The sequence below is a fragment of the Melospiza georgiana genome, chromosome 1 (genome assembly GCF_028018845.1).
Source record: "Melospiza georgiana isolate bMelGeo1 chromosome 1, bMelGeo1.pri, whole genome shotgun sequence".
In the NCBI taxonomy this organism is placed as follows: Eukaryota; Metazoa; Chordata; class Aves; order Passeriformes; family Passerellidae; genus Melospiza; species Melospiza georgiana.
Window position 1 is genome coordinate 130,071,535 of NC_080430.1, and position 26,185 is coordinate 130,097,719.

A 26,185-nucleotide genomic window follows, 5' to 3' on the forward strand; every position below is an offset into this window, starting at 1 on the left:
ACCTAACAAGAGGCTGGAGGGAATGGAATGAAGGAGCAGGAGCAAAGTAGGCTCTGCCCACTGAAGCACCTGACCTTTGAGAACCAGAATGAAACTGACAATCAAAAGAAGTCAGTAGAACCACACATAAAATTTATTCTCTGTACATTGATATTGTTTGTGAACAAAATGGAACAGGTACTATTTACCATATTTCAATGCTTTTACAGATCTTCAGATGTGTCACTGTTTCTTACACTAAAAAATTCCTGTTGGGAAGGGCAGTGATTCACCGTAATTTTTAAGGCTCAGGAAATTATACCCTCAGCGTTCCCAAATTAAAAGCTTCAGATAATAATGTTGAAAAAGACAGGGATTACTTTTCTGCCTATTTGATATTTAACTTGAGATCCCCTTTTCTGTTCTTCAGGGCTCTCAGTCTATACTCTCCAATATCCACACTAGAAGAAAAAGACGTCTGATATGCACAGGCTTCTTTCTTTTGGAACACCCCTATTTGTGTACTTAATGAGCACCAGGTAAGCCAAGCACTGCTTAAACACTTCTGTTTCTAGCATTTCCTATCCTTTGAGGGCCTCATTAAAATAATTTTGACAGTGATCTTTATCATGGTATTTGGTGTATTTATACTTGCAAAAAGATATTTGTACATGCTCTTGCTATTCATGGTTTCATAATAATATGTTTCATTTTCGCACAAATTTTATCAAGGATTTTATGGAAATGAAGACCAAGTACTTTAAAGATACTGCAGAGAAAAAGCAAAATGAGTACTAGATAGTCTGAACAACTACCTGACATGGTTGACAGCCTATTTCAAAATGAAAAGACAAGCCTGAGAAAGCATCACTGGATCCATTAAGCCAAGCTACATTGAGGTCCATACAGATACCTGCCTCTGTAGCCAAACTGAATCTTAATAAAGGTCCATCAGATACAAGCTTTTAAGACAAAAAGTTATCTAGAAATCTCCCAAATATGAGGTTCTCAAATTTATATAAAATATTTCTATTTCAAACATAAGATTAAACTTCCTTAAATTGATTCTAGATTTCAGAAATGTAAATCTATTATACAAGAAAGTTGAAAATATGTATAAATATGTTATCTCAAACATTACTTACATGCATCACTTATTATAGGCATACAAAAAAGATTTCACAGGACATTGTAGTTTAAACAAAGTAGAGTCATACAGACTTATTAAAGCTACACATTACAGCTTACAGGACAAAGACTTTTCTGGGATAAAAGATACTATCAAGAACAATTTTGGATTCAATTCCACTCTAATCTACTGGATAGTATGTAAGTATAGTTTGATGCAGAAATGCAGAAGAAAATTGTAGAGCTGAGTCAATTGGAGTTTGGGGATAATATTGGGGTTTTTGAAATGTACAGAAAGTCTAATGTCTACTGTTTTTTCCATCTAGATACTACATAAAACTTTGTCATTAATAACACATAAGTACCTGTATTACACCACCATCACTCTCCAATATGCCCTTATTAAAGCACTTAGTTAAATACTCATGATCAAAAAACTTTGACTGACATCCATTATGAAAAGAATAAAACTCTGAACAAATTCTTTTCAAAGAGGTAAGTTAACAACAGTGGCCTTGGACATTAGATAGTGTTGTATTATTACTGTTTATAAAATCACTCCTTTTGGGTCAGCAAACTGATGCTCCGAGGTGGGACATGATTTTAAGGACTATTGAAAATTCCATTCAAGGATGGGCATTTCCCTTCACTACTACAAGTGAAATGCAAGCAGACTTTCTTTCGGAATAAAGCACACACCCATTTGTATTTCATCACATCAATGTTCAAAGGTTCAGTTTCACAAGAAAACTTTATCTAATGCAAAATCCATAACAAGAAATTTAAACACATAACAACAGGACTCATAGAAGACAGCATTCTGAATACTTACTATAGAAAATAATAAAGAAAGGGACGCTGATAAAGCCTCAAACCCAAAAGGATAAAAGTACCTAAATCCAGGCTACAGGGGAGCATCAGTCTCTGTCCAAGACCTGTAAAAATGAATCTTCTTGTGCTGCTGGCTCCTGAGCAGTCATTCAAAATGCACCATTCTTCTTATTACAGGTAGCTGGGCCATTAGAACAGTGTGAGGAAGCATGGAAAACTGAGTCCCAGGTTTCTCTACTGGCTTCCTAAAATATGCCCACAAAGTTCTTATCAACATGCCCCTGGTTATTCCTAAGGGAATTTGTCTTTGCTGTTGACACTGTTCTCTCTCCCGTAAAATAATTAAATATTGAAAGAACTATTTAATTCACTGAGTTAAACATTAATCAAGAATGGAAAAGTGATACTGATTTTAATCCTTGGTAGTCAGGTCACAGATCTACAACGGAAGATACTGAAATTCCAGCTAAGAGAGCAAAGCTCGTTACAGAAAATATCCACTACTAAAGTATAGTAATGTAAAAAAAAAGTAAATTCATCCTCATCTCACACCATAACATACTGGGACTTTTTCTTGTGTTTTATTCTCAGCATCTTCGCATTTCTTTATTTCCTTTTTGAGGCACTCCATTTAATTCTTCTCAGTATCCCTCTTCATAATTCTCCCATGTAGCCATTTAAATTAATCATACTCTTCCTTTAGTGTAATTTACACTGTTTGGACCAATTTGAGACTCAAATCTGGACAGTCCGTTTGTCCCTTTTTTCCTTGATACTACCATCTATCATCATGACTAATATGCTTGAGGAGACTGCGTAATTTCAAAGGGCATAAGTATTTATATAGTTAAATTCCAGCAATCTCTGTGAAAATTTGTGTCATCACAGGAGGACAAAGACCCAAGTCAGTGTGCATGGAGGAAGAGTGGGTAGAACTGAGAGCCATTACTCATTGACTTTTACAGCAGAAAGACAGTCAGAGCATGGTCAGCAAATAGCCACAACACTGCCATCTGAACTTTGGCAGAATTATCAAAAGTGACAGGAAAAGTTGCTTAAGTTATTGTGGTCCTCCACCACATCACAGAAGAATTAGGATGAAAAAACATGATATTCCACTATAGGCTATACTGATTCTGAAGCTCAGGGAATTGCCTCCCAGGTGTATTTAACTCTCCCTTCTTCATTTTTTATCAGATTTTCTATTAGAGGCATCCCATGCAGAAAGAACTCACAGAAGTTTATCTCCTGTTCCACCAACATTAATATTGAACAATGAAATAATAATAATTTATTCTTAGAATAAGTTTCAAAAAAGAGTTAATTATTACAAACCTTGTAAGCATATTCTCCATTAAAGGCTCTAGGATATGAAGCTTAAGTGATGTGATTAAGGTTGCAGGTAAGAGTAATGTCAGTAGTCCAGCACGAAGTGTGGACCCCAAGCCCTTGCCTAACTTGCTGTGTAGGACACTAGAACTTTGCCATTCCAAAGCCTGTTGAAATACATTCCTTGTAGCATCAAGTGTTGAGTAGCCTGATTCCAGTGAAATCAGGGATAACACTGCATGCCAACAGCCTTTGGATTAAGGCCCAAAAGCGCAGTTCAACACTGTGCCTCTAGCACATTCCCAGATACTGGAACTGCTCTAGTGCCAGCGGAAGCAGCCTGTGCTCTGCTCCTCAGTCAGGAACAACAACACCCAAAATGGTAAGGAGGATGCTCTCATTAACCTACTTACATTGAGGATAAAGTAAGCTGTCAGTTTACCTTTAGCACCTTTACAGCTATCTGGATATTCCCATCTCTGAAAATTCTCGGTACTTATGTCTTCAACACACAGAGAAAAAAGGTAAACAACTGTCTATTTTTTAATAAAAGACAAAACTAACCTTGAAATCTATAGATTCTCAAGGAAGTCAAGTACACCAGCCCAAAAAGCGAAGTCTTGACAGTAAATTCCAGGGCAGCTTAGGACTCCCTAAGTAGAGAAGTGCCAGCTGTCCTTTATTAGATGTGCTGAGTTCTGTGAGGACACAACTCATTTCCCTGCATCTCATCATGGTCTAAGTAAATGAAAGAAATAATCATGATCCACTGATCAGGATGCCTTTTAAACTTCCTAGAAAGTCACCAACATGTTAAACATCATCTTTTGCCTGCATACTTACTACTTAGGAAAGAATATATTCTACAAATAAAATACTTGGAAGCTGATATTTTGCACTTTTAACCAGCTTTTAAAATAAAATTTTAAATCTGTGAAATGAAAAAATAAAGACTTGTGAAAGTTAAATGTCAGATGACTTACAATAAATACTTTTACTGATAAAATAACTCTACATTTTTTAAAACTTAGATAACACAATGGTAGGTCTAACTTTGTTCCCTACACAGATACTAGGAAATGTGCCATATGTTCACTTGGGAAATCCTACTGTTAGGGCTGGTATGGACACATACAAAAGCTGGCACTGACCACACAAAATTGCGCACTTGAAGATGAGTAAGACGGGAAACAAAACCAAACAAATTAGACAAAGGATATAGGAAAATTATAATTTGAAAACCTATTGTTATTTATTATGATAGACCATACCACAACAGTACTAATTCTTGAAATGAATAAGTAAATATGCCTCACAACTGAGTATACCTCCCAGTATAATTATTTTTAAGACATCTCTTACATGAATAACTTTGACTTATTGTTCAATTTCCTTAGCTCAGTATAGATTATGGCTTCTCAAACCTCTCTGTGGAATTCTCTTTAATACATTAGCTGAAAGGCAACATGGGAAGTATTATTTAAATATGACAAGGCATAGAATACTTGCAAATAATTACATAAAATGTATAATTTTAATTATTCCTCATATCTTTTTTCTTCTGAATATTACACAATATATACAGCTTGCTTGGTCGGCAATAAAGTTCCAGTGCTGCCTTCTACCTCATTTGCCAATTCTGGGCTTTTCTAAGTATTCCTTGCTTAGGGAAGTCTATGCTTAAAAATGAAGATGTTACTGATTTTAGGCAAATTCAGAGGTTGAATTTAGATTGTTAAAAACAAAGACACCCAGATTCATCCCACCTAAATGTAGATGACTAAGGAGTGCAATTTGGAAAGCTAGCCACCTTTTCCTTCCTGTATGAGTAATAGAAAGAAAGAGGAACATGTAGGGGGGAAAAATCATGCAACCCAAAATTGCATGAGCACCCAAAACCAGATTAATGAAGTGTTCTTCTTCTTGTCTAATTACTTTATTTTTGGTTTTATTTCTATTGCTAGATCTGAGAACACTTTCCAGTTCCTGCCTTAGCTGTGTTCTAACACCAAAAAAATACAGGTATGTGCATCCTCTCCCTTTTTCCAACTCATGCATTTTCCCCACATATAACACAGGTGTTTTAGGGATCTTCACGGTTTCTAGCAAAACTCCTATTGATGGCAGATGTCACATATAAAAAAGAAGCCTTCCAATCTAGGGAAATAGGGTTTTTCAAACTATCCTGACCTAAGACATAATTTATATAAAGAGCTACTGAGGCAGAAATTGCATTTGACAAACAAGAAAACTAACCTGTTTTTCTAATAAATGTACAAATCACTTCTTCAATCTGCAAGAGCATGATTCTACTTTTTACTAAAATAACTCATAAATGTTACTCATTTTTTTTCATTTCTGCAGGGCTGATCAGCTTCCTATAGGAGAAATACATCTCCACAAAATAAATTTCTGGAAACTCTGGATCAAATTATGGTTCCATAATCAGTTCTCTGCTTTCCCAGAGTTCTGATAATTTACTGAAATGGCTAAGCATCCTACCTTTTTGGTGTGAATGTATGCACTTGTCCATGTCCATACATGTAGTATACAATATATAAATAATATTTCTAAAAGTATGGAAGGGGTACTGTTAAGGTGAAAGAATAAGAGTTAGAAAAGATCTAAGTGAGACCTCATTCCCCTCGCTAAAGCAATAGCTCCTTTTCCAACAGGAACATCAAATTTTCTATATACTGGTTGAAGAAGTAGAGAAGTCTGTGCAATACTCAAGGATGCAAAAGCTCGATATTCAGTAGATGCTACATCTTGTAGAACATGTGGTTTAGAATAATATATTTCAACCAGTTTTACCTTCAGCTGACTTACAATCAATTGATATGTTCTTGCACCTCATTATAGTACATGAATCCTGCTTTATGCCTCATTTGCAGTTCTGGATGGTTCACCAATAAGATGTGTCTCACTAGACAAGAATTGCTGGCCTAGAACAGAGATTTGATTGATTTTTGAAACAGTGCACTGAAAATTTCATCTGCTACAGAAGAGATTTCTGTTCCCCACTTTTATAAAAATTGATCATTTTTCATGTTTCAAAAACATAAAAGTTGATTTAAACACTACTAAAAAAGTATTATGCATGATTAATAATGTAAAATACTAAAAACAGGATCTGAAAATACACACTCACTAACAGTTTGCAGACACCTGTCTTTCCTCTCCGTTTCAGGATGAAGTATTTAAGGTGCAAGTTAATTTCTTCAGTGCTCACAGGCAGATTGTACTTCTACCCGTTATTCTCCAAGTTATAGAAATTTAGGCAAACAGTCAGCAAAAAATAAATCCTACAACAATCCAACGATGTTTATCAACTATGTAAATGCCCCCAACAGAAATTATTCCAATATATACCCTCAGATGAAGAGATAATGTTTTCTTCATGAAAGACGCAGTTACCACAGTTAAAACATCCTTAACACCAGCGCTTTTTTGGTGAGCAAGCTGATCATAAAGTTCCATGTTGTACAAAGAAAATAACAATTGCATTGATCCTGAAATCCATGGTAGTTATACATTGCAGAAATTATTTCTCACTCACAATGAATTTGGGAGTTTAATAAATTTTAGAAATTACTTTTTTTCACTTGGAAAATATCTTGAGATTTATCACCATATCTATTTTCAGATGACTGATTTGGTCCTTAAAGGTCCAAACTTGTGTTGGGTGTCAATGTGTCCAGGTGGTCTGTGATGGAAATAAAGACTAATATATGTGCAAACTGAAAGATAAACCATTGTCCAAATGACAATAAGATTAAAATCAGTCTTTTTATTTAGTATAACAGAGGCTATGACAACACATCTATGCACTGGATTGTGTATTAATTTTTGCTGCTCAGTCCACTGGTTAAAAATTCGAGCCTTCCATATCTTGGGGATGAGTTCAAAGAGACTAATTTATCTTCCTTTCATGTTATTATGAGATTTATGGTCTCCTGGGTTGCTCCTATATTCAGCTGATTGGAAAACCAGAAGAATATTTTCCTGATGATCACACACTTCTGGAATTCAATTCCTTTGACAGTGCCATGGAGCCTGGATTTTATAAGCATTAAGGCTGTATAAATATTTTACTTTGGAAAGATTTCCATTTAGTACAGAAGTTCTATTTTAGTGGAATAAAGGCATCATTGGTCACTTGGGAAGGGAGTAGGGGTTAACTTCATAATTGATTGTTGTAACTGTAAGGTTTCATGATACTTGGTGACATACCACAGAATACATTCCTAAATAAATCTCATTTTCAGACAGAAAAAAAAAAAGTGCTTCTGAAAGAAATATCTGTATGCCACATAGAGAGTGATATTTCAAATCCTTCTCTTGAACAAAATCTCCTGGTTTGGTTGGCTTTGCCAAGCTTAACACTGAAAACAACTGACAGCTTTTGGGAATATCTACCAAAAGGACACTAACATTCTTATATATGCTCTTAATCACCTGAAGGAGAAGTAAAGCAAAGTAGGTGAAAATTATCCAGATCTATGTTAGTGCATCAGTCATTACTGCAATGCAGTTTATCACCATCCAAAACAATTTTTTTGAAAAGCTGAGACACTATAAATACTATACTTAATATCCAAAGCTCGAGAGTTTGAGTTCCATCTACTAAATATTCCTATCTTTTCCAATATTTAAGTGACATATCTTCCTCTTTTCCTTCTTAATCTGGTTCTCAGTGTCTTTAGAAGAGACATTCTAATTTTGGAAAGAATATCTGCATTAAAAAATCTGCTGAATAGAAATTAAATTATATTTTACTTCAATTTTACTTTATTCAGAAGATCAAATTTCTTGCTTCAGCTATTGATATATATTTTTAAAACGAAAATCAGTTCTTCAGTCTTCATTGCATGTACTGGAGACACAAGATGCACCCAAATTATGCATTGTTTTATAAGAAATGCATATTCAAGTTAAATTTGGTTTCTTTCAAGAATAAGTTTTTGTTCTAGACCCTGTTAATAAATGGTACAGGAAGATTAATCACTACGTGTCCATTTTAGGAATAAAATACAATTATCTCATCCTAGTGAGGAGGTGGAATTACTGAAGTAATCTTTGAGTTGTCAAATTTCTAATATTCAAGGGTTGACATTGTTGAACTAATTTTGACTCCTCTTCTAGCTTAAATATTTTTCACAGTTCTAACTGCAGCACAAAGATGCAACTCAAGCAGGTCATTTTTTTGTCAGCCCAGCACCTCATGCCAGATTCAAAAAGATTCAATTAAAATTAATCTACCTCTTCAAAAAAATTGGGTTTGTGCACTGATTTGGAACTTTAGAATGCAATGTCCTTCTGAAGCTTAGCACTTTATTTGGCATTATAAAGCAAATCAGATGTTTTTTGCTTTAATCTCCTTGGCCTTGCTAGGTATTTTTAAAATTTTTTAAGTGATCATCAAGAACTTATTTAAAGTCCAGTATTTTCACAAAGTCATTACAAATGTAACTTCTTGCAGGTAAAATGCATTTTTTTCTATCACAACCTTACCATAAGAACTCTTCTTCTTGCCATTTTCTTCTTACAAAGAAGACGGGGTTTCTGCAGCAAAGTTCATGGTTCATCCTATTGCATGCTGCATAATGGAAACTTGCTTAGGCAGATAAATTACATCTGGGGGCCAATTCAAGCAGATAATACCAGCTGACAAAACAGTGGAGCAGAAATCCAGAAAGCTGCGTTTGGAGCAACTTAACCTCTTGATATTCTACGAAGATGATAGACTTTCTGAGGTCCCTAATAGCATTTTCAGGAAGCTCAGCGCTGCAGAACCGGGCACTTGCTGAAGTAATTTTCTAAAAACATCAGGGCATGGTTACAGGGAACAGAGTTGCATAGTGCAGGAAGTCAGAACAAGTTGCACATATACATAACCCGCTGCATATCATATACAGATATTACACTGGATTTTAGAACACCACTTTAAGAGTCACTGACTTCAGGTCACCTACATTTCCTTCTTAACTGGAAATGACATTGTACCGCACTACTTTGCTGCAACTATTCCCTTAAAATGTCTGTGGCTGTCTTATTCTTGTCAGTAAAGAATGGAGACCTCTGGTTTTTTCTGAAAAGCACAAAATTATGATTTCTCAAAGCTTGGGAGAGAAGTATCCAATTAGTTCACCACAAAACTGAAAGGACACTCTGGAATGGTTTCAGAATTATTGGTTGTGAAGTGAGGAAAAGAAGTGAACTACATCCTGGGGAAAGTAAAAGAAGCGGCATAGAGAAGAAAAGAATGTCTGTCTTTAGGGTGAAAAAAGATCATGGCTATATCTTTGAAACCATTTTCAATGTCTAGCCAGAGTTTGGTTTTGTTTCTCACACTGGTGGAAAAGAGATAGTGATACACAAAAAAATAAGTTAATAAAATAACTAACTAAATAAATAATTCTATAAGGACATTCCAGAGTAGGCAAAGGGATGAATAATCGTGCTAAAGAAAAGGTACAAAGAAAATCGCATGGCTTAATAATGTAACTTTGAATTATGAAAAAATGGTCACCCTGGTCCTATTACATTCATTATTGTTACATTTTTTCCTCAAATCTGACTTAATAAAATAGATTGACAGGTACTAAAATTTTTAATCTTACCATCTAAAAGATAAGTGACAACTAAATTGCACTACAGAAGTGATTTCTTTATCATTTGTGACTTCTAGAGACACAAAGGAAAAGCCAAAGAAATTGCACCAGTCCATTTGGATCAGACCATTTGCATGCCATCTCACAGTTCTAGAATTTTCCTTTTCTCTTTCTCTCTTTTACAAACAGATTATCTTTCTCAAAAATAAAAGGATCCAAAATTGTAGCTGACATTGGTTGGAAGCCCAATGTTATTCAGTATAGGTTCTGCAGCTAGATAAATGTTCTGCTTAAAATAATCATAAAAGGGATATTTTAATAAATCATAATCAGTTAGAAAAATAACAGGGGAGGAAGGGAAGCAAGGCACAGCTCAGACAAACCCCACAGAAGGGTGGCTGCACGTCCTGAACGTTGTGTCAGAGATGACACTGCCCATGCCAGCAGGAGATCCACAGAACCAATATTAGGAGACAAAGAACTGTACAAGGAGTTTCATTTTTCAAAAAACAGACAGTTCTGCAAAGGTAATGGAGAGAAAAAGCTACACCTCTTTTTCAGAAGGTAGAACAGAATGAATATGCTACAACCTGCTGCAACCTAATAATGACAGGTAGAAACAAAGTGTACCCACTATGTGTAGTCTGGACTGTTAATGGACAATGTAAATATCCTTCAGGAACTCCTTACAGAGACCTTGCCTTACAAAAAATATCAAATTCCTTACTCATCTTCATGAGTGGGTGTAGCTTAATCCTTGTCATAAGTGTCTAATTATTTAATTAAAATTTCTGCACTAAAGGATTTCTGACTTTCTTAGACCCAAGGTACTTCTTCTCAATAATTAAATACTGTACTTTCTCTGGCTCTCTTCCCACAGATTTCAATTGCTTCCTCTGGCCATAGTTATTATTAAATTATTTTTAATGTCATGTGAGATTGAGATTGCAGATCAACTTAACTTCAGTTTCTACCTAAAAACTGGAACAGCCATGAAATGCTGATCCACACCTATAATCCTTTGTGTAGATGAATTAAATAATTAGAAGAGCAGTTTTGTGAAGAAAAACCTAAATTATTATTTGTTCTAAACTATTATCTCAAGAATCATAGAAAGTCTACAACGAAATGAAAGCACAAGAAACACAAGAAACAAAAGCAAAACTACTGAGAGTAGTTTTCAGATTGACATTTTACTTTACAGCTCTAAGGACTACTAAAGTGGTAAAAAATGCTGGATTGGGAGTAGGAAAATGAAAATAAAACCTTATTCAGATGCATTTCCAATTCTGTAAAACTTAAATATTTAGTCAATATGTTAAAAATACTGTAGAGTACCTCTAAAGACCTTTGCATCCCATTCTAGCACCAGGGAAAGTCATTGTGAGGCCTTTGCAGTCATGCATGGAAAAGAATACTGATTCAATTTTAAACTCAACCTGCAAATTTCCTGTATGGAGTATTAGACTAATTCATTAGGTGAAAGAATATAATTATGCTTATCAACAATTGTGGGGTTTTGCTCCTGTGGTAGTTAAAATGTCTAAAAAAAAAATCAATTTTTTTATGCCTTACATGAAGAATTCTAAAATGTTTAGAGACACTGTTGTCTGAGCATGAACAAATCTGCACACAGCTTTATCAGTCTGACTCTTGAATGCCAACACAATTTAAATACATTCTCTACATAATTATTTAAATATTTCTCACTGTATTTAAATATGCCAGAAGCTAAAAGAAATAGGTTAAAAAATTTAAAATACCTCTATTTTATTTGAAAATCAGGTATAATACTTTGCTTTCAAATATGCTTAGTCTCCACGGGTCCAAGTAAAGGGGTTTTGACACATCTGGCCTAGAAATCTATCAACTCAGGTACTCAGAAATAGAAACAATCAAAACCAGAGGTTGCACTACAGTGACATGTCATAAGTCTTGCAGCAGAAAAATAGTGATAATCTCGAGAAATGGGCAGTTTTCAGCTTTTCAAATATCAGTATAATTGCCCGACTTTAATGTTACACTGTCATATTTTAAATTGCAATAAACTACCATCAGTGCTATTCTCAGTGTCAGCTGTTCATGATCCAGCAATTAAAGAAGAATCATTTTAAAAAGATATAAACATGAAACAGATGGACACACATTTTCATTTTCAAATTCATGCTGCTCTTTCATGTTTCTTGTCTCACTTATGCCTGCTTTTTTCCTCTCTCCTTCTTTTTCTCTCTTGTTTTGGTCTCTTTTTTCCTCTCTATTCACACCCTGACATCCCCAGCTGCAGTCCCCTAAGACAGATCCTACGCTGCCAGCTCATACTGGCATTCCTCCCAAGAATGGAAGGAAAGGGACACAGGAAACCACTTTCAATGCTGCTGCTATTTGGTGACCCAACAGAATAAAGCCTTTATATGTGGGAAGCACGTGTATGCATTTCATAAAGAATACATGCACAAATCCTTCAGACCCTAGTAGCCTCTTGTTTGCATTTCTCACCCAGAATAAAATACATCCTCCAAGCCTCCTATATAGTGTGTGGAAACCACCCTAAAAATCCTCTTTTTTTTCTGAAGTAATAGGGTTGATAGAATATAATAAACCCCAAATACATATGTATCACTGAAAGGAGAAAACAAGGGAGAGGGAAGTAGGATATATCTTTACTGTGTCTGCTGGCCTGGAAAATAAATACCGCTGTTGTGCAACTCTGCAGCTGCTCACTCTCTCAATTTGTTGTTTTCGTTCTGGTTTTTATGATTTAATCTCATATCCTTACAGTTAATCTGAAAAGGGTTCAGGCAGCTTTATTTATTAGTCTTCCTTCAGATCATGAGCTTACAGATCATGATCTTTTCCTATACCAAGAACCAATTCTCTCTTTGTGACAAGGCTCAAGCTCTGATAGATGTAGCAGGAATAAATTGACTCATAACACATTAAAATGAACATTCTCACAATATTTTCATTTTTTTTCATTGAATTTCATGAAAAATATCCTTGAGGAAGTTTTTCTTCCATTAATATAATGCCTGAAAAATATATATTGTAAAATTAAAGTAATCATTTTCAAATTTTGAAGAACATTTTGGATTCTTAAAATACAGACTGGGGAAAATAATAATAATTTTTTGAAACCCTCAAAAATCCACATCTACCTGAACTACATAACACTGCTTCAGATATATATTAATAGCTGTGTCATTGTAACCTTGCTTTGGGAAGATGCATGAGTCGTTTACTACTTTTAGAGAGCTATGTATATGTACAGAATAAAGGTTTGTGAAGCAATACTTCTGGAATGTCACTAAATATTTACAGTTTAAAACACTGAGTACATATGTGGAAAATTACTGAAATGGCTTTTCAATGGATCCTACTGAGAGGGAAAAAATAATTATTTTAAAAGCTAAGTATGGCAACACCACATAAAGATCTAACAATTCAAGCAAAGAGAATGACAAATAAAAGTTTCATAGGTTCCTTGTTTCCCAGATTTTAATTTTAGGGTGTTGTACACATTTTAATAGGGCATTATAAACATGGGCTTGGAATGAAGAAAACAACCATTTCACAAGCTGATTGCCTCCTGCAGAACGACTAAAAAAAAGAGATTATGTCTGTTCAAATTATTTTTCTGCTAGAAATAAAACACATATTGTATGATGAGTAGTGTAGATCTTGGAAACAATATACTACATGAAAGATCTTAATGAAAATAAAATAAAATCAGACCCCTTTGCCTAATCCAGAATTAACGTGAATCTGCAAATCAAAGAACTGCAGCTACAAATCTACCATCTGTGCTCAGCAGACCTCAGAATAGACCTTATGAATCTATGGATTACTTAAAATAATATTTCACATTTCTTGGATTCACATCATTTTGCAGTTTTCAGGGAATCTAGTGTTACACTGTATCAGCATTCATACAACCTGCACACAAGGTTAAGTCTGTGAAAACCACTACATATGATCACAATTCAACTGTCCTTAGCACAAAAGATCCATGTGGGACAAATTCCCTTAGTCTCACCCCAAACCATGTCAAATACACCGTGGCCATTTAGTGAATCATACACGTGTGCCTGCTGGCCCTGCCCTACCCACAGGTTTACTACATAAAAAGCAGTAAAAGCACCATGGGCCAGATTGTAAACACTGTGGTAAAGAATTTAAACTGAGAGAGGGTAGATATAGGCTAGACATAAGGAAGGAAAGCTTTACTGTGAGGTTAATGCCACACAGGAACTGGTTATCCAGAAAAACTGTGGATGGCCCCATCTCTGGAATGTTCAAGGCCAGGCTGGGTGGGCTTTGAGCAGTGGTCCAGCAGAAGCTGTCCTTATCCATGGCAGGTGGGGGGGATCTAGATGATTTTAAAGTTGCAGTCTAAGTCATGCTATGATTCTATTATATGGACTAGAAAAAATAAAAATGTAATGGAAAACTGTTCTGCTCTTGTTAAGTACAACTTACTTCTGAACATACTTTTTTTTACGTTTTGCTTTTTTCTGTAATGGATCCCATATAAGAAACATGCTCCTGGAGAATGTGTAATCCAAAATCATTCATTCCAGTCTTCTTCAGGCAAAAAAATATAGATCAGCCAGAGAAGAGCTATAAACAAGTACCTATCTATCTGTCTAAAAAGGCTGGTATCTATCAATTGCAAATGGGACTGTTGCTTACATCAAGGAAACAGAATAGTAGTCTAATGGTTGAAACAATAAAATTTTAATGAAGAACAATACTAGTAAAGAGAACAAGAAAAAAATATGGTGAGTACTATTCAAGGATGGAAAAACAAAAAAGCACAACCAGAAAAGACACAGTAAGGAGTGAGACAGAAAGGACATTGATGACCTTGAGATTAAAGGAGTGAATGTTGCCCTTTACTCTGTGACCAACATGTTTCCAGATGACCAAGATAAGATATATGACACTTGATTTAAACAACTTCTAAGCAACGATTGCTGCAACACCCATGGAAGCTACAAAAAGATGTAAAAAAATTTGACTAAAAGAATATATTTTACCTTTATAGTCAAATCATAACCCAAATGTATAAAGTCTTAGCAATACCTTTCTTTTCACAAGTGGTTATTGATTTTAACATTTTTAAATTATTTTTTCTGTCAAAACTAACATCCTTCTGATGAAAAAATAAGACAGAAAATACAGTTCTCACTTTCTACTTTTGTTTCTATTTACATACTTCCATTATTGTGATTATGCAAGGCAAGCAACAACCACTTCTAAATACTTGAGATATTTTGTTTATTTCCTTATTATGTTGGACATTTTGAATGGCCAAGTTTTTCTCAAAGAATTCCTTCATGTAGACAAATAGTCTAACATACTAGTTAGTGGCTCAATTTCTGCAGATACCTAGTTGAATTCTGGGATGGTCTTTCTTGGTACTGTCGATATTCTCTTCTAAAAGCCCATTTGACCAGTAAGACTTTGAATGGGCATCACAGAGGAATCTTTTAGACCTTCCATTAGAACCAGAAAAAACGTATATGTGAGGAGCATTAGGGAATAAAATTATTCAGAAGACTCTCTATCCTTCAGTAGCATATAATATATATAATATTCTAAGCATATTTGTATATGTAAATTAGGGAACATCAGTATTATTATCCAAATAAAATATGAAGAGGCAAATGAGTGAAAAACCTATCTGAACTTAAATAATATATCAAGTAGAAGTAATCACAATCAGCAAAATAGTTCTGATTTCAGGCACAAAGCCTACATTCATCCTGCTGGAAAGTATCACTTTATATTATCCATGGTTATCATTTAAGTCTGTTTAGGGTAAATACATATTGCATATCTCAATTATACATTTATTCATATATTACTCTCTACCTCCATATTTCTGTGTGCATATAATATAAAAACACTTTCAGAGTTAAATTGCTGCTGCTAACAAGGGTTTGGTATTTTTTTGTTATCATGTTATCTATGATACCAATTTCCTGGCAAAATTAATGGGGAAAAATGAGCCACAAGAGAATCAGCCTGTCTCTCCTGCTCTCTAATGTCAGGTTAGGGTGCCAGTTGTGTTTTTCAGACACTACACATGTAACTGAGGAGCACTCAGGACAACTAAATACTGAATCCAACAGCCGAAATCAGAGCAAACAGCCATAGGCACAAGACATTGAACAAAAAATGTTAGAATCATTACATTCAATTTGCGCTCATCTAAGACCAAAAATAAGAAATAAAATATGGGGGAATACAAGATGTAAAGAAAAACGGAAACACTTTTCCTTATACTGAATGGAAAAGATACTATATATGTCTAACTTGTTTCAAACTCACAGAATAAATGCCGTAACGAGGTCATTTCTGGGCAGCAGAGAAAAGCTGCCAGATTATACTGCTCTGGCTGCCAAATTCCAAGGCAGTTGGAGGTCTCTCACACACGCGTGAGGATATCATTTCCATGGAAACACCTGAGCAACCGCACTCTCATCTTTCCCTTCCCACCATATTTAAAGTTCTATAGCAGTGTGGTTTATGAAAAAATTAAATCAGTTCAATGAAACCATTTTTACTTTTGTGTTCCTGTAAAACCTGGCCAATGAGATTGAGAGTTTTCTGGTGCCTCTTGGAATAATCACATAAAGAAAAAGAGAGGGAAGTTCTTGTTCCAGTCTCTGGCTAAACCAACCCTTACTGCATTAGCACTCAGAGTTACAGTTTCAAACAACACAAGCAACACCAATTTAAATCAGGGAAGAAAAAAATATTTATACTAATGACAGTAGCTAACAGCAAGAAACTGAGAAACCATGAAAAGACTCAGGTCATTACACAAGGATTTCACTATCCTCAATACCATGTACTGCAGGTACAATCAGATGTTTTAATTCAGTAGTCTGAACAGATGCTGTCCTCCATTAACCTGCCTTTTTGAGTCCTATTTTGGGTTTGCCATAGTGACCACAAAAGAAATATGGCGACATTCTGCACAGCACAATTACTGTAATTTGACCAAGTTGCAAGCACATGGACAAACTGTCACACTGTAACTGTCATGCCCCGCATTTTTTGAGTAAGAAGGAATGAAGAGCACAAACTGGCTATGACCATCTGAAATCAACAAAAGGTTTCTCAGTCCTGCTTCAAAATGCCAATATGTATTTTATAGGCTACAGACTAAAAGCAAGACAAAATTATCAAAGATAAAATCAATTTTGTAGCATAAATTCATCAGATCTTATCAGGATAATCATTAAATATTTTCTTACCTGTCTGATGTGTCACTTGTTACTGGATGCTTTACTGTTGAGCCATTCTTAATTGAGTCTTGTCTTGTGAGCCCTTGAGATCTGTTTTTGTCCAAAGCTTGTGTGGATATGTCACCTGGTGGTCCCTGGTACTGCGGATGCTCCTGCAGTTTTGCTTTTTTCTCCTGAGGTGCTTCCTCGTTCCTCAGAGCTCTCCCTCCCTCCTGGTCCGGCGGCTGCGGCGCGTGCGAGCCGCTGTTGTAGAACCAGGCTCCCGATTTCGTGAGGATTTCCTGTTGCTTTCGGCACAAGTTACAGACCCACATTACCTGTGCAGACACATTTAAATGCAAAACCCGTTAGCTCCTGAACACTGTGTGCAACCTTTCCAGCAAGCACACATCAACTGACTGTTACCATTTCCCAAAGTAGAAAGACTACAGCTTTACTTCTATTAAAATTACAGTATCTTAGCTACAATATAATAAAATATGTCTGTACAACCTTGGAGTAACTGGTTTTCAAAAAAATTACAAAAATACTTTTATTCTTTTTTTTTTCATTATTGGTAATGCAAGGAAAAGCAACAGGTAGTAGCAACAGAAATGAAAACGTTCTAATACTGAGGTTCTAATTGTAATAAACATAAGCTTTGAGAACTAACACTATACCTTGAGGATGACAGAAAAAATGAATTAAAAATTATTGAAATTTTAATCCATTTTAATTCTCTCACTAAGGAAGGAACTTTATAAAAAGTCATCTGCTGTTGCAAACAAGTCATTTTATAATTCTCCAAAATGCTCTGCTAATTTTCTTCCATGGTGCTCTATAGCCAGTGCTTACTTGAAGATGCTGACTTCAAGATGCAACTTCAATTCCATAGCAATTTTAACTTAAAGCTGTTTTATAACTAAAATAACACAATGTGTAAGGCGGTGTTTTTCTCCACTTCCCACCCACAATTTAGCTTGCACTATATGCTTACTAAATTATAAAAGTATTACAGCTTCCCAGTTGTGTGATCCTGCACGTAGTAATGAGATTTTTTTAATATTCTAAAATGTACTTCTTTGCAAAGCTTTTGACTCTGATCACCCTAGTCACATGGCAGTTCAGGAAATCAACACCAACTATCTGTAAGCTAATTTCATAATAACATACAGTTATTATGCTATATGAGAATAAATCAGAATGCAGTGAATCAAAAACAACACACCAGCTATGAACACATTCAAACTGATTACTGTGTTACTCTAAAGTTTGGATTGTAGACAGTATTAATTCACTGCAAGTTTCCTCCTTCGCTCTTTAATCTTCATTTTTCTTAATCCTTAGTTTTCTTTTCTTTTTCTTGCCTTTATATATTTTTGTTTAAGTTCACAGACAGAATTGTACTAGTTTTACTATACATTCCTTGAATGTCTATGCTCAGCCTTCAATCAAGTTATGCCTCCAGTTTAAATTCTACAGCAAACTGCCTTTTTTCCAGTAGTTTAGAGTTTAGGACATACAAAAGCTTACATCAACATTCATCACTCTTTTAAACGCAGCCAACTCCGTGGAATCACATGGAAGATGCAGTTTCTACCTCCACCATAAATCTGGCCCAGTCCTCCAGAAAAGATTTCAGAAGTTGCAATCTGTATCTTGCTTTCATTCTCCAGGCCGTTATCTAATAGATAATTTGGGCCATGCTCTCTAGCCAAGTCTCACAAAAAGCCTGTCAATGAGAGCTTCATGTAGAAGGTTATTTGGGTGCAAGGGTCAGACTCAAACTGAAGCCACCAACTGCCCCATTCTCAAACTGTTGGGCTGGGGCAGGAAAAGGAGGCGTCACTTGCCTGTTTAATGGTGGTGGTATATGCCCCATCCTAGTAAACTTCCTTTCTATCTTTTTAGAGGGCTGTTATAATTTATGAGAACTCATGTCTGCTTACATCCACAATATAGAACAAATCACCAAAGCACTGAGGGCAAAACAGAGAGACTCCTCAAGAAGCAGCTTGCTCTCTGAGGTACATTTGATGTCCTTAGGGGACATTCAAAGGACAAAAATGCGTTTGCTTCAGGCCTGGACATCATTCAAATATACATTTAAGAACAAGTCTGTATTAGCTTTGCTAATTAAGCTAGAAAGCAGCAAAGTGAAATTTCAGACCCCAAGACAGAAGTACTTTTGACGTCTTCAATCAATAGTAATTAAAAGGCTTTAATATTTCTGCTAGGTCTGTACACAGCTGAAAACAGTTCTAAACTTTCCATGTATGTGTCAGAGCAATGAAAAGACCAGATGTGATACAATTATGCAAGTATACAAACATATAACAACTTCAGTAACAATGAGATAAAATCCCCTGAAGTTCTCATTTGCTATTTTCACTTCTTTTAGTAGATGTTAAAATATCAAAAAAGCTAGATACTACAGTCAAATCACTTGGGCAACTTTTTCCTTGGCTGACAGTCATAACTTTGTCCCCAGACAATGGACTCCAGGATGACCTGTTTTATTCTCCTTTATTAACAGAATCAAAGTTCCCTCTGAATTTATATGATTTCCTATCCCCTCCTCTAAAAGCAGAATCAGGAAGAGTACTCCTGATCTAACCTGATTCCTGAAAAGTTTATTTAGGGTATTTCAGATTGAAAAAAAAAATCAAACACATGGCATTTAAAATACAAAGATGTACGAATTTTTGCAGATATTTTTTTTCTGCTTTTCTAGGAGCGCTTAATAATTCCAAGTTACACTTCTGATGAAGCCTTATTTCCAACATAACTTCAACATGCAGGATTTCATAGTGTTGACCCTAACATAATTTTAGCTTCAAATATCACACACAGTGGGAAGAATGGGAACTGTCACAAAGACACAAATGTTTGTGCTTTCAGTGAGCACAAAAATTACAAGCCCACAAATAGCTCTGGACAAAATTGCCTTCCCCATCTTATTGCAGCACGTAGAAGTATTCTCACAATTTAAAAAGTACTGGTAGTTTATGGTGCAGACCTCTCAATTAAATCCAGACACACTTGTAAGAGGGTGTCAGAAGAGCACAGAGGGCACAGTGGCATGTTCCTGGACAGGATTTCTCCACCTGGGACACAATGCTCAGCAGCTCCCACACATGCGGAGCAGCTCTGTCCCTGCCCGGTCCCTGCCAGGCCAGAGCAGCCACTGAGACTGTGACACTGCAGAGAGGCAAAGGCCACACAAGTGGACTGCATGCTCAATACAGCCATTTTGGCAAACCTGGGAGGAGAAAACATAGAATTTTCCCTTCTAAAACTGAAATAAAAAAGGACTAACCCCTCACATCAGAAATCTGCACTCCAGGGTAGGCACGTTATCTATTACACACATTTGCAGCTCTGCTAGCCACCCTACTAAAACCTGTCATAAGCACATTTTGTACACAAAAATCAGCGTTGCAATTTGCGGGCATCAATCGTCCACACGAGAACAGTGCCAATTTGAGAAGGAAAATATGGGGGAAAATCTCCTCTCCAACGCTAAGTACTAGCTCAAAACTAGAATCTCAGGTGCTAGTGGCACTGGATCGGGATGTTCTTCTCCATAGGAAAGGTTGAAACTCCACCTAGTGCGTACATGAGGCATTGCTCAAGTTCAGGTAAACTTTTCATTGCTGAAAAGAATGCACTAAACATACCTGACATTTTCACATTACCTCTTATATCCATTTTTTCAAAGAATAATTTATTTTTTCCTATACAACACTGAAATAAGTATTCCAAATATGGATTAGACAGATTTACCTTAAACCTTCCATCTGCTTTCCATTCTCAAAGGTTAGTTCTGTACAGTGAACTAATAAATTCTAATTCACTTTTGATTTCTTCACTACTTTTGGTAAAATTATTCATAATATGTTCCCACTTCTAACACTGCCCAGCAGCTTTCATCACATAGTATTAGCATTTATTTTTACATTGGCCAATAAAATAAATTCTGCAAAACCTACAGCAATCAGCCATTTCCATCTACATATCAGAAATAAATAATGCACAAAAATCACTTATTTGTATTGTCCTAAAAAAGATACTAAAATTTTTTGTTCTTAGATAAAATTCTTCAAAACAGATTTGAGATACCACTTTAACTTCAATAAATGCGAAATATATTTATCAGGAAATTACATCCACAGATATTTCAAGAGAAAACAAAACACAATTTAGTAAAAGGATATAGTATGACACTCATTTTAGTATTTTCATATGGATCATGTGAAAAAACAGCTATCTTAAAAATCACTATTCATTATCCCTGTAAGTACAGTTATTGATGGTCTAACCCTAAATCCTGAGAAGAAAATGGAAGCCTTATTTTATTGAAGATGAGATTAAAAGGCTCAGTATATTTGATTATGGATAAGCTTGAGTTTGCTAGCTGTAACACTACAACCTAAGAAATAATTACACCAAATCCTCATCAGTCTTTAGAACATTGCTTCGAATTACAGGTGTGCTGAGGTGAAAAATTGTAGTGCAATGCTTGCACAGTATTTCACCAAATCTATTAGAGTCACCTGCTTGGCAGAAGCATCTAACATATATCAGCATTATATTAACTGCTGCACTTGCTGCTAGTAATCTTAAGCAAATTTCATACGTTTTTGTTGGGGTTTTGGCTGTCATATTTCACATAGGATACAATTCTTTAAAAATCAAACAAGGTAACAAGACTGCAGCACTGAAAGCAAGAAGGGCACAAAAGGAGGAGTAAAAAAACTCTGCTTGGGTCATCAAGGTAATTAATCATGATTACAAACACATTACTGCTTGTCCTTTTTTTGTTAACCAATTTGTCACCAGTACAAAACTTCATTACATCATGGAGCAGTGCAATGTTTGAAGCCACCCTGTACTAAGGAAGTTTCTTTAGGGATGTAGTACATCTCTCCATCAGGCACTGTGTTGATGACAGGTGCACAGAATTGTTAGGGTTGGAAGGGACCTCTGGAGATGATCCAGTCCAGCCCCTCTGCCAAGGCAGGGTCATCTGGAGCAGGTGACACAGGAACGTGGCCAGGTGGGCTTGGAATGTCTCCAGAGAGGGAGCGACATCCCTGGGCAGCCCCACAGCAATTCCACTGCTCTGCCACCCTCAATGTTAATAAACTCTTCCTTGAGCTGAGGTGGAACTTCCTGTACTTTACTTTGTGGCTGTGGCTCCTTATCCTGTCCCTGGGCACCACCCAAAAGAGTCCACATGCCAATGTGGAGTGGACACTGCCAAACCAGCACTGCCACAAAGTAACCTGAGTCACCCTCCTCTGTGCAGTCAGGGAAACTACAATTTACTGTAGCAAATCTGTCCATCTTCAGGGAATACAGACCCAGTATCAGTAGGGGTCAATAGTATCTTCTTTACTTCTAGTCCCTATTTTTGCTAATCTTTCTTCATTTTGCCTTTTTGAAAGGCAAAACTGCTTCCAAGGAACTGTAATAAGTGAGTGTCCTGGGTTTAGGACTGTGAGGATCCCTTTGAACATCATATCCCCAGAAAATGAGATGGAACTGCTTTTCTGGTTATTGGGGTTTTTCAGAATACACTAAGATCTCCCAAAAATTTTCAGCAGCATTATTAGTTGTCCCTGTCAGAAGTAAAACTTTTTAGTACCCTACTTATTACTTAGAATTCAATCTTCCTCAAATCAGACTAGAAAACTTCTAGAAGTTAGCTAAAACTTAAAATCTTATCTACTTGGTTCTATACACTACAAAAACTTGTATCATGTTTGCATTAAAAACACAGTAGTTCCCTTTTGCTATCTAAAGTCTTTGTTCTCTCTTACAGCCAGAAGTACTGATTTCCACAACTGCTGGGGGAAAATTTGCTGTTTTCTATAAGAAATTCTTTAAAAATTTCTGGGTTGACATTCCTTTTTAATCAAAGTGTCTACAACTATGGAAGATTTATATATAGCATGTACAATCCATAGCCAACATTTATATTTTTGGAAAACACAGAGCCTTTTGCAATGTCTGTACGATCTCTCTATAGAGATATAATTCTAGAGGATTGGGTCCAGAATACAGTTGCATCTTTTGCAGCTGCTAAAATCTATTTTAAAGACACAAAACCATTATTTTGAAGTTATTGGAATAAATCTTTATGCTCATATACTCTAAGCAGCAGAGTCTGGTTATAACTTTAATAATGAAAAAGAAAATCTTTCATTTTACTGTTCTGACTGTACAGACAAGTCCCCTTCACATTTTCTTCTGTTACATTAACACATTTAGTCAGTGCAGTGCATTACATAAGCAAAGTTAATCTCTGAATTTGTGACTTTTATAAAAGTTGATAAAGATTACATGTTTTTTCAATATTTTTCTATGCCACTAGTCTGTGCTATGGTACTGACTTTCATGTTATAATCAGTTTGCCTGAATATCAAAACTGCTAGGATAATTATCTGTCTTATATCTGTAATGACAAACAGATATCTATCCCTCAAATTTGTATTAAATACCACAAGAATTCCAATACCAGCTAAGAAAAGTGAGAATGTTTACAATACTGATATGAGACAAACACCTTTACATATATTTTAAGAGATACGTGCATTTGCACTACAACAATTCTTTGTACTGGGGGAGTGATTGCATTTGTTCTTGACTTTGTAGTGAATGGATACATCATGTATGAAAAGTTATAATGGCTGTAAACAACCAAGTCAGAGTGAAATAGGCATATCATATCTTGTGCATGCATGTGATACAGTATATATTTACATGACACTACCCTTCTAGCAGAAAATTATATGACTAAAATTTTTAAAAGGTACACTCTTTGGTACAAATGGTGACCTTATTCTAAGGGACAGTGTATCTCTTTTGTATCACTTTTACTATCCTCAAAACATATGCTAGTAATTTTGTTCATACTTTTTTCAACGCCTCTACACGCACAGTAGGACTAGAAACTGTTAGAACACTAATCTAGCTGGGTTAATAAAAGTCAAAGCACATCCTTGCTAAAAAATATTGTATAAAATGAAGAAGTTCATGTATAAAATATTTGATATGCTTCAAGGCCTGTAAAGGCAGTAATTTGGGTTTTTTCATTATGGCACAGGCACAACTCAAAACTGTCCAGTCCATGCCAATGAAGACAGTGCAAAATTCCTACACAGTGCCATATTTACCATACTTAGCTCCTTCATGAGCTTTCATGATTTCATTAAGAACTGGAATGCTATGCAGACTTCCAGTGAGAAATGGCTATTGTGACATGGGGTGTGCTTTGGACATAGCACAAACTGGTCAGTATTATGTCTCAACAAATGCTGCTGCACTCCTTCCAAAATGGAATCCATTAACCTACACAGTAGTTCAGAGGGCCGAGAGGGTTTATTAAATTAGTGCACTGGGTTTGGCATGAAATAAACCTGCTCTAAGTGAACAGAGTTTACAGCATGGTTCACAAAGAATGTGTTTAACTTTGGAAATTTAAATAATTACTTAATATACTGAGAATGTACAGTTGACCAAGTTACATGTTTACCAAACTTTCAGATTTGTAACAGTCTCAGAAAAACAAAAGAACTGAGTACACAGTTCCTGCATTTTTCTTAGTAGACTTAAGCTCATTAAGTGTACTGAATAGGAAGAAACCTCATTAATTGCTTCCAGTTGCCTGCTGTTTCAAAGAATTTTTTAAAAAACTTCATAATGTAATAAATTTTCTTAAAATTAACTATAAATAATGAGCCCAAAATCTGTCAAAACACTTTTCCAAGTCCTACAGCTACAATGGAAAGAATGCCTTTCAACTTCCAGTGCTCACGTGTTCCAAACTAGTTTATTGCTATTTATTCTTGTACCAGTATTGGCACTGGCATTTCTCTCCTGTTTGCGGCCTGATGTTTTTACAGTTACCAATCACATACCCTCTGTGCTTTCATTTTTCAAGACCAAATAGATTTTGCTCTTTGAGACTACACCTATACTAGGAAGACATAACCCTGTCACAGGGCCAGGTGCTGGCCCAGGATTCCTGCGAATTCTTGTGCTTCCTGGCACAGTCAGGCCTTTGCTAACCAGCATCCCCCAGACAATGCCAGCACACAGTGTAGGAGAACAGCATGGAGCAAAAACTGCTCCTAACAGGCAGCTTGGACTCAGTTATCCTGCTATGGAAAGCAGAATTCAGGACTGTTGATCAAGACTGAGCCACACAGGAGTCCCTGGCCTGTAGTTCAGAGAAGAAAACCTTATTAGTCTTTAAATTCCTGATTTTACACTTAGTGGTGTTTTATTGCATTCATTTTCACTATGGGAGTTCAGAAGGTCATCTGGTTCTCTAATGTGCAGTATCCCATTGCTCTCCTGTGCTGATAAGTATCCAACTTTTTGTAATGTATTTAATTACAGCTTTCTTGTTCTCTATGCCAAAGCCACTAGTGACAACATTAAAGGTCTTCCCCAGTACTAAGGCTTGAAGAACTCATGTAGGAAGTTGATTACAACACTCCCCTCTTTTTCTTTATTCAATTAATTCTCATAGTTTCAGTTTAACCAGTAATTACTGTTGTTCTTCTATAATTTAAGCTTCTGCAAAGAAGTTAATTTTTTTTACACTAACCTTTAGCTGTCCCTGCACAAAAGTTATTTAACCCCTCAGTCCAATTGTTTTTGCCTATTTGTTCCCTTAATGCCTCAAAAAATAATTATCTCTGTAAAGACTGTTTTCAGAGCAACTTTGTCCATTAGAAATTAGGATTAGAAATACGTGATGGAGAAAAGGCAAATTTTTTTGGTAAAACATACAAATAGGCAATTATGATTGCAATAAGGAAATACAAATAGGCATTAGAATTACTATTATTCAAAATTTTTCTAGCAAAGTGGATGCTATTAACAGCTTTTACACAAACATTGAATGTTTGAAAATATTAAGGGTTTTTTAAAAATAAAATATTATTAAGATATTTTATTAAAATTTCAATAAAATTTAATTATTATGAGCTATTATTATACTAAATACTTGTTTTCCACCAAATTTGGCACATAGGAAACAATCCAAATGACATC

The 26,185-nt window shown here is 35.6% G+C and overlaps 1 protein-coding gene across 43 annotated transcripts in view; it reads right to left on the bottom strand.

Moving 5' to 3' along the window:
* The window catches only part of RIMS2 (regulating synaptic membrane exocytosis 2), a 443,516-nt gene that overhangs the window by 312,123 nt on the left and 105,208 nt on the right, over positions 1–26,185 (bottom strand). For all 43 annotated transcript variants that reach the window (XM_058037275.1, XM_058037251.1, XM_058037219.1 and 40 more), the window contains one exon: positions 17,147–17,454. In XM_058037275.1, the coding sequence (XP_057893258.1) occupies positions 17,147–17,454 (308 nt within the window). The remainder of the gene's footprint in view (positions 1–17,146; positions 17,455–26,185) is intronic.